At 40.9% G+C, this 14,075-nt stretch overlaps 1 protein-coding gene across 8 annotated transcripts in view; it reads left to right on the top strand.

Annotated features, from left to right (window-relative positions):
• Positions 1-14,075, top strand: part of grm5b (glutamate receptor, metabotropic 5b) — an 81,627-nt gene that overhangs the window by 15,003 nt on the left and 52,549 nt on the right. For all 8 annotated transcript variants that reach the window (XM_051958373.1, XM_051958367.1, XM_051958369.1 and 5 more), the window contains 2 exons: positions 2,488-2,562; positions 3,048-3,222. In XM_051958373.1, the coding sequence (XP_051814333.1) occupies positions 2,488-2,562; positions 3,048-3,222 (250 nt within the window). The remainder of the gene's footprint in view (positions 1-2,487; positions 2,563-3,047; positions 3,223-14,075) is intronic.

The raw sequence follows: 14,075 nt of genomic DNA, 5'->3' as shown, positions 1-14,075 counted from the left end.
AAATTGTAGATTTAATAAAGAGAAACAGCTTTGAAACTGAGAGAATCACGAGGTAAAAAGGACAAAAAGGGTGCAGAGAGGTGTAACAGAAAAGCTGTGAATGTGTAATTTCAGTTTTTTTTCCAGTGGATTTTGATGATGAAACACAGAAAGTACGACACGTGTGAAGGGAATTGAGGTTAATGTGTGTGCAGTCAGTATAGGATGTTTTGCTCCAAAATGGGATAATCACCATTTGGCAGTTATGTGTCATTATGTCTGATTGATGTTATACTGCAGAGAAATAAGGTCAAAATAAAATGAAACGGGGGAGGTACGAGGACACAACAGCAAGAGGGTAAAGTGAGTGGATTAAAGGCATGAATGAGGCAATAGAGACTGAATGTTTAAGGTGAATTGAAGCAAGTAGGGGATGCACATGTCAAGTATATACTGAGCTTAGAGAACTGATGGGGCTGAAGAGCTGTTAATCCATAACTGTCTTGTTGATTTTGCTTTGCAAATGCACTTAGTGAAGCCTCTTAACCCGTTTGTGTTTCACAGATCAAAACCTGATTCAATGTCTCTCATGTTTGTCTGAGGTTCTTTTAAAGGTCAATTGAAGCTGTGGCTCGTTAACAATCAATCACATGGACATTAGAATACTAATTACCTTTATCAATTATCTTACTTTTATGAAACATATTTTTTAATTAGGGCTGCTAGACTATAGTAAAATCATGATTATTTATTGACTTTATGGACTAAATTTACACGGACACTGCAGTTTCACGTGAGAGCACTGCTTTTCATCTTCACATTGTATGTACTACATTCCTGCTACTGCACAGATTTTTGGATTCATTCTTTCCAATTCACTAGGCCTGCTGTGAATTGTCGGCATAATTGACACTGAAAATGCTATGTTGCTCTGTCCTTTGCAGTGTCTGTGGTGCACTTGTTTAACATGCTGACATGACTTTTGTACTTTGTTTAGGAATTTAGTCAAACTTGCATTTCTTTTGGAGTTGCACCACGGACTTAAAGAGCTGTCTTTAGTTAAGTTTTCTATGTTGGAGTTTCCAGGCAGTTTAACTTGAGTTTTGCACTTTGCAATTTTCTGAATTTATTTATACAATTTCCTGTGCTCCAATGACATAAGGTTTGTCATAATGAAAGAAAATAAAGGGCCTTTTGCTTTCTCGCAGGAAAATAGCCATTTAAATTAGTCAACAATCAATATATTAATTTATAGAAAGACAGTTGCTAGCTGGCAGCACTAAAACAAGAATCACAGAAAGATTCTTCTTCACCTGAATTCAGAGTCTTGAAAGAGTTTGAGGGAAGAATTCATTCAAATTTACTAAGTCAATTTTTTTAGCAGTAGAGGGGGCCGACTGGCTCGTACTGTCTTTTAAGTAACCTATGTCAGACTGATGAATGTATTTGTGTGTGGACTGGTTTTGGAAGCATGAATGTGTTTGTGTGATTATGCATGCCCTCATAATGTTGAGTGGCATAGAGAGTGCATGTGCATTTGAGTAACAGAAACGGAGTGCTAAGGAGACGCATGGCTGGCTTACTGAAAGAGAGATGTCTCACACATAAATCCCTGTTGAGTCCAGAGTGAAGTAGGTTACAAGCTTTATCGATTTTGATGATGGCAGCAGTATCAATGTGTGTGTGTGTGTGTGTGTGTGTGTGTGTGTGTGTGTGTGTGTGTGTGTGTGTGTGTGTGTGTGTGTGTGTGTGTGTGTGTGTCAAAGTGCACAGGGGAAGGATGGTCCGTGCCATCTGTCTCCCGCTCGTCTCACTGAGACACTAATTACAGGACTTTACACTTCACTCCACCACACTCATCATTTGTGTGACTACACACACACACACACACACACACACACACACACACACACACACACACACACACTGAGTGTGGTCTGGGATTGTGGGATCTCGTCTACTTTCTACATATAGCTTTTCCCTTTTTCCTTCTTTTCCCTATCTCTATCCACTGTATTTTTCACTTTCCCTATTTGACCTCTTCTTTTTCCTCCTCCTCATCAATTTATGTAGAGCACAGATCAATGATGCCTAATTAGGGTACACTCCATTGCTAATAAAACCCACAGTAAACAGGAGCAAACATTAGAGACAGAAAAGGGAACAAAAAGAGTTTTGATCTTTTTTTCAATCGGCACAGAGAAGGGAAGAAGATAAAAGGGTAGAGGAAGAGAATTTAGAGAGGGGAATCCTGTCATATTCTTGCCAATGTGTGCAACCCTTCATTAGCATAAATTCCAGGTCACCCACTTTCTCTGGCAAAGAAAGGGGTGCCACAGTGGGGAGATGCTTTCTCTGACATAAATTGGAGCTTCTGTGAGTAGTGCAGTAGCATACAATTTACTGCAGTGTGGGCAAAATCAGAAGCCATCCATCCATCCATCCATGTCTTAATGTTATAACGAAACTGCACTAATTAAAAATCCACCTGTACCCATTCTTTTCTAGGTAACTATGGTGAAAGTGGGATGGAAGCATTCAAGGACATGGCAGCCAAGGAGGGAATCTGTATCGCCCACTCTGGTAAGAGACACAGATTAAGGACGCCCAAGTAAATTTTACAAAAATAGTGCATCTGAGCATTTCAGATGCACTATTTTATGCACGATATTCAGTCACATTAAAAACTGAACTGAATTTTATTTGGTATAGGGTCAAACACAAAACTAGTAAAAGAGAAGCACAACTGCCAGCAGTTTTGCACCCGCATCAAAGTGGTGCAAAACTCAACTCAAAATGCTCTCAGCTATAGCTTTGCCCATTTTCCACTTTAGGCATGTTTTACAGTGAAGGTCAGGTTATAAGCTGACACATTTTTAAGGTTCTATTTTCTTGTGAAGGCTTTCATTTTACATTGTGGGTGTCAGGTGGTAGACGCAACCGTGCTTGACAATAGAAAAAACAGACCGAAGGTTCACACCTGCATGATAGGCAGACAGACCAACAGATCCAGCATCTCATGAGGGTCACAGGCTTGTCTTTGCATTTGTTTGACATGTTCTCCCCAGGCAAAATCTGGAGCAATGCTGGAGAGCAGAGCTTTGATCGACTGCTGGAGAGACTGAGGGCCCACCTGCCCAAGGCTAGAGTAGTGGCGTGTTTCTGTGAAGGCATGACTGTCCGCAACATCCTCATGGCTATGAGGCGCCAGGGACAGGTTGGACAGTTCCTCCTCATTGGCAGGTCAGTGGGGCTGCAAAGTGAATTTCTGTTTTGTTGATCGGTCTTGGCTTTGCAAGGTGTATCCCAAGAGGACAGGCCTCTGCCTACACGTATGTCCTACAACTATTGAAAAGATGTGACTGAGGTCATCACTGGATCCTTGAGATTGTTTGCTCAGTGCTTTCAGAGGTTTGATAATCAATATGTCACATAAGTCAGTTTGACATTATTTTATGTTCTGAAATTGAGAGGTTCCTGCTTGAATAGGGTTAGACTTTTACCATCAGTCACATAAAACATGTGCTCGGGGAAATTTTAAAATCCATCTTTCTAATGTTTATGGACTCAATTGAGAAAATAATAAGCAGTCTAGCTGATAATGACAATAATCACTGCATTCCTAGAGCTGTTGACATTGAAATCTAGTCCAGATGGTAAATGTCGACAGTGTTTTGCATGAAATGTGCATTCATTCATTCTATTAGACTACCATCAACCTGGTCTTTGACCAGCAATGCTGCACACATCCTGATTATTTCTTGGTTTTTGTGACATATTGTTTTATTAACTACCATTAGTGATGAGTCTAACAGACCAATTACTGTAATTAGCTCGGCTGAATTTGACAGATACAGACGTTTCTTCTTCTGTGATTGAATTAGTTGTTAGATAGAAAATCTAAAAAATCTGTCTTAATTTTGAAGACAACATTTTGGCTGTTCAAAATGTTGTTCAAAATGTTCCACTTCTTAGTGGAAAAGTGGTAGATTTTTGCTATGCCTCCATAAAGTGTTGCAGTAGATGACAAACAAAGAGGCTACTGAATGGTGTTTTACCCAAATAGATTGTACATCCAAAATGCACACAGAGGCATTGTTGCTGACAGTTTTCTATTAGGCTTCCTTTTGACTTTGACAAATTCCTCCTATAATTCATTTTCCAAATTTATTGAATTTAATTAGAATCAATTAACAAAATAGATTTTGGATAGATTGTAAACAGTATCATGTGATTACCACAAATATAATTGTTTTCACTTCTGTTCCACTCTTCCTCAGTGATCTGTGCTGTGTACCTAAAACGTCGTAGCAGGCATCACTTTGTTGTCATCACCACAATGATGCTTATTATCATCTTACCCATCTTACACATCATCCTCATCAACATTATCATCACCGTCAGCATCATCATTGTCCTTCTGGGAGTAAGGTAAAGTCTTAAGCTGTACTAAATCTGTTGCACTTCTGTTAATGGTGCTTGACTTTCCATTAGACATGAAAGTGTAATGTGAGATAGAAAGATCACAAAACAGAGAATATTATTCTGTCCTCAAACAAAGAGGCATCTACTGAAGAAGGGATCAGTCATAACTTTGACATATCGTCGTCATGGGATAAATTCTTTTTAAGTTCTGACTATTTGTGATACAGAGATTTTGATGGATAATTCTGCTAAATTCAAAGGACAAAACTAAAATTAGCAGCGGTAAGGACTGCCATGCACAGGGAAAAATAAATGAAGATGAAAAGATTAGTCACTAGACACAACATTGTTTCTAAAATTTGCCAGAGGCATTGAGTTTTTTTTCATGTCCATTTTTAACATCTGTAACCAAATGTGGTGTTGTTCTGTATCTAACGCGGGAAGTTATCCGTCAATGTGGATTTCATTTGTTGCCAAATCAGATAAACTCAATCTTACATTTTAAAAAAAAAACCCAAAACATTATACACCGTCTACATGCATTTATACTGCTTGCTCACTTTCTTCAACTAAGCAAAGAAGCATTTCACTTAACTCTTACCATTTAGCTTTCCAGTTGTGAGAAGAAAATAGTTTTTTAACTCAGTGGGTTTTTTAAAGTTGATAAAAATATCAATACAATACAACTACATCTTGTAGTTCTGTGTCTCTGGCCAGTCTGTTTTGATTAGGTCAGCTTCATTAGCATCAGTATCATAAACGGAGTGTAGCTGTAAATTGAAGATGGTCACGGGTGGGTGCCCTGCTCACTGGAGGTCTGTCTAAGGAACCTATGATTAGTCCTCTTTATCTAACACCAGGATAACTACATTACCAGAGAAGCACACAGATTCAGCTACCTTGGACAGATAACTATAGAATACCACAAGAGATTATACTTTTAGTGTTTGAAATGGGCTATGTGGCAAACAGGAATTCATCATGAACATCTGGAGTGTCTCTGTTTGAAGCGTCTTTGTGTTATTTATTCTAATTTTGCCAGGCTAATTAATCTGATTTTCTGTTTTTGAGTTGGTGAAATAACATTGTGGGAAACTTAATTACTGCCCTTTCAGATATTTGTAGTGATGCACTACTGCTGTCAGTCAGGACAGCAGGTCCTGTGTGATATGGCTTCACCACCTTACTCTTGACTTAAGCTATACAGTTAATGTCTAGTTGACATTGATGGAAACTTTTCAGCTCCAACTACTTTCCTCTTAATCAGGGCTACAGCGAGACTAGGCTCTGTATGACAGTACATCTCCACTGTACCATATGATAAAAATTATATAAACATTACAAGGACATTGCATTTCAAAATAATTTTATTATGCATACAATACACCTTTTTCATTTTATAAATCTCCAGCAGCTACTCGGTTTTGATGCAATTTAAATTTTCTGTGGCCTAGACGTACTCCTTAAAAAACACTCAGGTCCAGGGGCTGCTACATCAGAAGAAAACTATGTGGCACACACACACACACACACACACACACACACACACACACACACACACACACACACACACACACACACACACACACACACACACACACACACACACACACACACACACACACGTATACACACTGCCAGCCTTATGTAGACACAGAGGCGCGCTCTGCCTGGATATATTGATTGCTTCTGTTCTATAACTCCTCCTCATGGTGCCAAAGCGCTACAGAGCTGGGATGAGATAAATATCTATGGACAGGGTTAGATACCCCTCCAAACCCACATACAGACATTCAGTTGTTAAATTTCTCTAAATAAAATTAAAAACCTCTTATGTGTCTATAAGTAAAAGATCCAGCTGCTGCATTGTAGACCTACTCAGGTCTTATTTATGACAGGCACAAATACATCTGTTTCCACTTACAGTAAATAAAGTATTCCTCTTGGATCTTGCAGCCATAAATATAAGATGCAGAGCAGTCAATAATGAAGGCTGGGACTTATAATAATGTTGACTTGATGGCAACATCTCTGTATTTTAATGGTTGCTTATTATGGTATGTTTTCTCTCATGCACTGCCTGTCTTTTACCTGTTGTCTATGGACAATTAGGAATGAATAAACAACAGTACAAATGCTATTTATACTTAACCTCATGGGTTAAACCCAGTGGATGCAAATTTTGGAGCCTTTCCGTTCAAGCAGTACAGTTGGATTGGCAGCCAATATATTGCCAAGGCTGGATTGCCTGTATTGCCATTAGAGGCAAATGTTGTGACTGTGCTGAAAAAACGGCTATACTGTTGAATGAACAGAAAGAGAATAGTTTGAATCAAAAGTCAAAAAGCAGACTCTCTCTGGAGATCCCACACAAGTCTGCACCCCTTCTCCCTGCTGTTGCCATGGAAATATCCCCGGCGGCCATATTTGGATGAATCCAGCATAGCAGCTGGGGTGATATGTGGCGCATGCGTTTATGTGAATGATTATGTGCATGCGTGGGTGCATCTATATATGTGTGTGTGACTGTCAGTAAATGTGTACTGTATGCTGTTTTTTTCTGTAGCAACATGTTCATATTGACAGCCTCTGTAACGACATTGAGGACTGTTAGAGGAAGACCTTTGTTGATAATGTTGATGGCCATTTCAGTGATGTCGTAATATTCTTTGAATCCACACGTCCTTACAGCTCTTTGTGCTCTTTTTCTTTATCTTGTCTCACTTTACTGCCCCCCCCCCCCCCCATTCATTTAGACTTTATCTCCCACTCTCTCCGTGTCCCTCTTTGATTCCAGCTGCTGGCATTTTGTCAGAGTGTGAGACAGAACAGAGACCTTGAGCTGATCGAGGTCAGACCCCCGCAGTTCCCCACTTGACACCACAGCTGTTTCTTTAAAGCTGAATTTTCTTGTGATTTTAAAATTGAGAGCAATTGGAAAGAGGCATCTCATCGGAGTGACTCAAGTTGCCTGTCGTTAAAATTGATTTATAATGGGTTGTACACCTGTGAGGTTGTGAGATGAGATCAAAGACATGGTGAGGGCAGCGCAAGGAGAGGAAGGAGGGATTCAGAAAGAATATTAGAGAAGGGGGAAGGTGATTGAAGTGAGGAGAGATTAGCTGTTGAGGGCAGAGCAGAGAGCAGACAGGTTTAGTGTGTATACAGGTCTATTTGTGTGTGTGTGTGTGTGTGTGTGTGTGTGTGTGTGTGTGTGTGTGTGTGTGTGTGTGTGTGTGTGTGTGTGTGTGTGTGGCAATCATATATCAGGGTAATAAAAGATTTCTTGTCAGACATGAAAAGCAAATCGCTCACAGGAGTGTACTTTGCGCATCACTGCTGTGTTTGGGATGTGTCTGCACTTGCAAACACACTCATTTACTTGGGAACACGTAGCCATGCAAAGGTGTTGGTATACACTCACTCACACATACTGTACATGCACACAGATCCAGGGTTTATTTCAGTCTGAGTGGATATGGAACCGTCTGTTTTCTAGTGTCATGTTAATTTACCCTTGATTGAAACAAGAGCTGTTCCATGTCATTTAATTGGTAAAATGATTGAAATTAATTCTGCTCTTTTCATTGCTTTGCAATAAAAGACTGCTGGTAATTAAAAACCAACTTGCAGGTTGACAACTCCGGTGAATTAATGTGTAGGAAAATTAAGCAAAAATTCGATTACCATAGGGTAATCAATTCCATTACCATATATCTCTGTATATATTCCGGAAATATATCAAGTTTTACACCTGCCTTTAAAAACACAACTGGGTCTTGATTTAATTAAAAGGATAGCAGTCAAGCTGGGTCAAGTTTATCAAAAAGAACTATAGATCCTAACTGTAGTTTGACATGAGAGGGGGTTGACCATGTATATTCACATCTCTTTGTAATGGCAGACCATAACTTTACAATTATTAGCCTGCAAGTCATCAAGGAGACCAGGAACAGATGAGGATGAGGAGACATAATGACCATAAGGGAATAATTATTTTGTTGGTGTGAGGACAACTAGCGGAGAACAGCGCAGGTGTCTTGGGGAGTGACTGGCATTTGACAATTTTAGCTTAGATTGTTTTACACAACAGTGCTGTAGTTTCTTATTTCATATCATGATACAAAACAGCTGGTGTTGGCTGCTTTAATCCCAAAGTATTGATACTGACCATCACAATTACTGATGTGCGGGCATCAGCTTGAATTTCAAAAACCAACACTTGTTTTATGGTGCTACGTGGAAGAGAGGGAGAGACGGGAGAGAGCTGACTAATTTAAAAGTTTGCAAACATTAAAAAAAATTAGGGCTGGACCCGAATATCCCAAATATCCAAATATTCGTTCGCTACGGCATGATCCGGATATTAATTTTTGGTATCCGAATATTCGCCCCCCTCCCGATGTCGGAGATCACCGGGCGGAAAGAATATGCAGCGTTACTGTCTTCCCTCCGCCTTCGGCCCACATCGGCTCATCTCGTCCTGTGATCACATAAACATATACACTTATGTCTATGTGACCAAAATATTCAGAGCTCGTCTCTTCCCTGCGCCTTCGGCCCACTTCGGCTCATCCCGCCGCGTTCTTCGGCTCATTTCGGCTCCTCCATTCGTGTTTGCAAACACCACCCGAATGGCCGGGTGGCTGCAGACTCTGAAGCCACGCTTCACTTCGTTGCATAAACACAAGACAAAATGCTGAAGACCGCTGTTTGGGAATTCTTCAGTTTAACTAAAGACTAAACGAGGGCAAAATGTGGAACAGATAGTTGAACAGATGCGACTATTCGGGCCGTCTCCGCCACCCCCCACCCCCGGTCGGACGATATGGGGCGGAACGAATATCCGAATATTCGTCTTTAATAGAGCCCGAATATTCGGAGGCCAGAAACCACTATTCGGGCCAGCCCTAAAAAAATACTTGGAGTACACAATTGGCAGTTTTGCTGAGCTGAATCTCTGACAGATCTGTAACCATTGCTTGCACCCGCCTGCACCAGAACCAAAAGCTGCTGCTGATGCTGGAACTGTGTCTACCAAAGGAACCACAATCACTCTCACATGTCCTGACTTACACATCTCATCTGGAACTCCATTGTAGCTCGGTCAATATAATCCTCCTGTCTTAAATGAGCACTGCACGTGGCCGCATTTTTCATTACAAATAAAATGCAAACCCTGCAAATTTGTCCCATCCCTTCACCTACACTAACCTGGACACAGAAACTGCTGGCTCCATTGTTAGGAAAAATGTGGACTCAATGTCCAGAGACAGTAAATAACCATGAGGAAAAATTGTGAAATGCAATTTAATTAACAAATAAGACCAACTAAATTGTAACCGTTGAGACTCACTGCCACCGACAGCACAGTGTGCTGAGGCATTAGGGACTCAGTTATGTGGTGTAATATTGCCCATTTTGAAAAACAAATGTGCTTTTTAATAGCACTGCTTAAAATGTTTATTTTTCATCTGAACTTCTGCCTTCATGTCTCATAAAACATCTAAAACTGAGAATTACCTTTTGAAACGATCATTTCCAAGAGATGTTCAACATTTATTTATAAATTCAGCATCCAAGTTGCTCTTTAAACTCAGTAGAATATGTTGTAATTTATGATGGATGCATTAAAAATGAGGGGAAAATCTCAGTTTAACAGAAGCATTTTTATTGTGTGCATTAGTATGTGTGTCATTACCCATCTTCAGTATTTATTGTATGCAGTTGCCTGTGACAGAGTGATCTCTCTGTTGTTCAGTGGCTTCTCTCTTCAATGAGACTGACCATTTATCTGAATTCACACATGCTACATATTCTGGACACATTTTGCTGAAATGTGAGTAAACTGTTGAAATGTGTGCAAATTGGATTTGAAAATGTAACTTTGGAAAACTGTGCTAATGACTCACAGCTTGGGGCTTCAGTGGGGTATCTAGCTTCGGGACTGAATTCATCTAGTGGCAGGGTAATTGGAACTCTAATTTGCTAATCTATCCCATACATAAATTATTAAAAGCTTGTAGGAGCAATAAGTGATAAGTGATACTACGTCAATCTGAGATAACACATTTCTGATTCCACTTGTTTTGCAGAAAATGCTGATAGTTGATCTATAGAGAGTTAAAGTCCTAGATTCCATGTCTAGACCAAAGTCTCTCTCACTAGATTCTGCAAGTCAGAGCAATGCTAAGAAAGAATTTACAACACTTTTGCCCTATGTTCTTAATAATAGGTTATTGGACAAATACGCACACCTGTGAAATGTGTTAGACAAAAAGCCATCAAATTTCATGAGATGTTTTTTTTAGGAAACACTCATTTTTTGTCACTGTTCTTGATATTTTTTTCTTTTACCACATCAAGCCCTTTTCCCATGAATTTGACAAATGAAGGAAGGAATTCATGATGCAAAGTGGATCTCTTTTTTCCTTTGTATCAAGATTGTCAACCACACAAAAAAATGTGAAGACAGAGGATCTGTCGGCAGGTCCGCTGTCTTCACTTTTTTTTTTTTTTAACTCTGATAAAACTCTACCTTTCATTTTCTGTTTTCAGTTTGGGAGAAGTCTACCAAGACAGCTGATCAAAAGGCTACTGAACTGAGACTGCCCAATATCAAAGAATTCTTTATTCAACTCACAGGTCTTTCCCTATCTTTGTCTGCCTGCCACTACCTGTCTTTTTCTTTTGCCCTTGCATCTCTCTTTTTTCTCATGCTCCTGAATTTCTGACACTTTACTGCTGTGTTTTCCTGTCTCTATCTTTTGCTACCTTGCTGGGCGTGTTACCCTGACATCAGAAGTCTTCTTATGAATGAGTGTTGAGTAGAAAGACTTACAGTCATATCCAGGACAACAACTTTCCTGTTGTTGTTGTTCATTGCGACTCCTACAGTTGAACCTGTCTCTCTGTTGGGAGTACAGACACATCCTGTTCAGTTAACCCTCTGAACCAACACTCTGAACCCTCCAGGCAGTTTCTGGATGTTTACTCTCAGCACATTTTTGGTCACTGTGATCTCATTTTCACTGTGGTGTAAAATCCTGCACCTCTACGATAACAGAACAACTAAGAATAATGTCTTCTGTGCAGTATGATAGTTAAAATGGATCAATAATCAATAAAAAAAAACCAATAATTTCATTATTGAATTTACAATAATTTAAAAAGACCTGCAATCAACATGTACAGCATTTTCCCAAGTGCCTACAAGATGTTACCAATGTTGAGAAATATTGGGAAAATAATGGCTCTAAAGACTAGAGATAACTCATTAGTTTCTCTTTCATAATGTTTCCATGCTTGTCTGTTCTGTGTAAACATGGCCTGTAGTTCAACTAAAAAGTCTATTCATTTTCATCAGCCTGAGTCAGTCAGAGAAACACCTCATGAGCTGAACATTTGCTTATTAAAAGACTCTACATTTACTGATGCTCCCTAAACGCCTCACAGTGCAGGCTATGGTAGATGCTGATAAGATGGCTGCGGTGTGCTCCGAGAGTTGTAAGAGGAAAAATTAGTTTGAAAAGAGTGAGAAAAAGTGTTCTAAACTGAATGATTTCATCTACATGCGCTGTTACACGAGCAGAAAAAACAGTGCACATAAATGCGCTACACCTTTTATGTGTGGAGCGCATTTTTCCATGTAAAGACCAGAGTCGATCGTTTTTGTAGAGTGGTTGGAAGAAGCTTAAATCGTGATTGAGATTGATGATTATTTAATTTTGCATCCCTGCTGCTGAGCTAGCCATTGCAGTCGGCTAACTCACCAATTCAGTATCTTCGAGCTTGCACCTCCACTCTGATTATCAGGTGTGACTCAGTCGGACCTCTCTCTATTTGCATTTTCTTTCCGAAATTTTGGTTGAGGAACGCACATCAGCTAAATAGCTCGTTTTATGCATCAGGCAGGAAAAACTGACAGAGCCACGGAAGAAATAAAAGCTGTACTTACTACCGGTATGTCTGACGCAGTAGCCGCCTCTGCCGGTTAAAGCGACAACTTAATGATCATCCTTCACTTGGACAAATGCAACTACTCAAAATTTTAACTCGCACACACTCAAAAAAACATGCTTTTCTCATCTCATCTCATCATCATCTCATCCCTTTTGGAGTTCTGAGGGTTCACCTCATTAACAGTGTTTGGTGGAGTACAGACACTGACCTGGGGACAGGGAAGAGACTTGACAACAACCATGTTATAGCCTGTCATTGTGTTATTTCTGGACTAGTGTTCATTAATGACAGCTCATATGACTTACCAGCAGTACCATTTTAACCAGTGGAAGTGAAGGTCAGTACTTGCTGAAAATGAGAGGTTGCTGCCTGAATGCTCTGTCCAGATATTTTACCTTATCATAATTTTCCAACCCAGGTGTCACAGTGGACCCCAACCCAGTATACAGTGCAAATTTCTAACCCCATCAAATAAAGTTTCACATTAATGCTTTAATTTTCAAAATGTTTGCAATGTAAAACCCAGCTGTCATTAAGGAGACTAGTGTAACTATGCAAATAAGCGGAATTGGGAAGTATAGTTCTGTTAAATAAAGGATCAGCTTTTACTGTAGCTGAAACTGAAATTAGTAAATGACTAGATGTCTCTTCACACTGATCCTTGGCATCAAGACACACCGTGCTGTGTGTGTTCATAGACTTATAGCTGGTATCATTACAGTAACAGGTCCAGCTTTATTAATAACAATAAATGATTTGTATGTGAAAGGTGTATTGTAGCACTGAGCGGCGACTTAAGGCAGGAATGATGAGAGATCTTGCAGTTCAATACACCAGGCTTTATTGTCACCACCACCACAATAAGCACTCCAGAACTCCCCCACCGTACCAGCTCGCAGGCCGAGGTCACTCCTCCCACAACCCCCCTGAGCTACGGTACACATGAAAACAACAAAACACACAAACGAACTCAGAACGCAGAACTGAACTAACTAAATGCAGCCAGTAAATAAAGAACGTCTTGAACAAACAAATAACCCCATAAAACAATTCCGAAAGAACACATAATTTCCCCCATGATGCCTAGCGGCCCCTTACCCGGAACACAGTCACAGTGGCCCCCACGGCCGCTACATAGCCCCCACCCAAGGGGTTTACATGTCCCTGAAACCCCTTAGCCACGAACAATAAATGTCCAAGTGTTCGGGCCGTCGCCGGTGGGTCTGCGTCGTTCCACACGCCACCGGCGGCGGCCCGAACACTTGGACCCACCGGCGCCAGCGCAGACCCACCCACCGGTGCCAGCAGTTTCCGCGGTGTCCTCCTCTGTGTCTCCCGGTCCCGGTGCAACACCACTGGTTTCCTGGGGTCAGGCATTCGGACCCGATAAACCACGTCCGTGATCTGCTCCATCACCACGGCTGGTCCGCGCCAGTGAGTGGAGAGCTTGGACGACAGGCCCCTCTTCCGCACCGGGCAGTAGACCCACACTTTTTGTCCAGGTGTGAGCGGCTGCCCCCGACAATGAGTGTCGTATGCTCGTTTTTGTCTTAACCCGGCATCCTCCTGGGCTCGGCGGGTAAACTCGTGCACCACCCGCAGCAAACAGCAAACAATGAAAATAGTCCAGTTCGGGACCTCCCACGATCTCCGGCTCCGGGGGGGAACCGAACACCAAGTCCACCGGTGACCGCAACTCCCGGCCAAAC

Source organism: Acanthochromis polyacanthus, chromosome 13, assembly GCF_021347895.1.
Source record: "Acanthochromis polyacanthus isolate Apoly-LR-REF ecotype Palm Island chromosome 13, KAUST_Apoly_ChrSc, whole genome shotgun sequence".
Taxonomy (NCBI): domain Eukaryota; kingdom Metazoa; phylum Chordata; class Actinopteri; family Pomacentridae; genus Acanthochromis; species Acanthochromis polyacanthus.
Note: the sequence above shows the minus strand (reverse complement) of the source record. Positions and strands in the feature narration are given on the sequence as shown.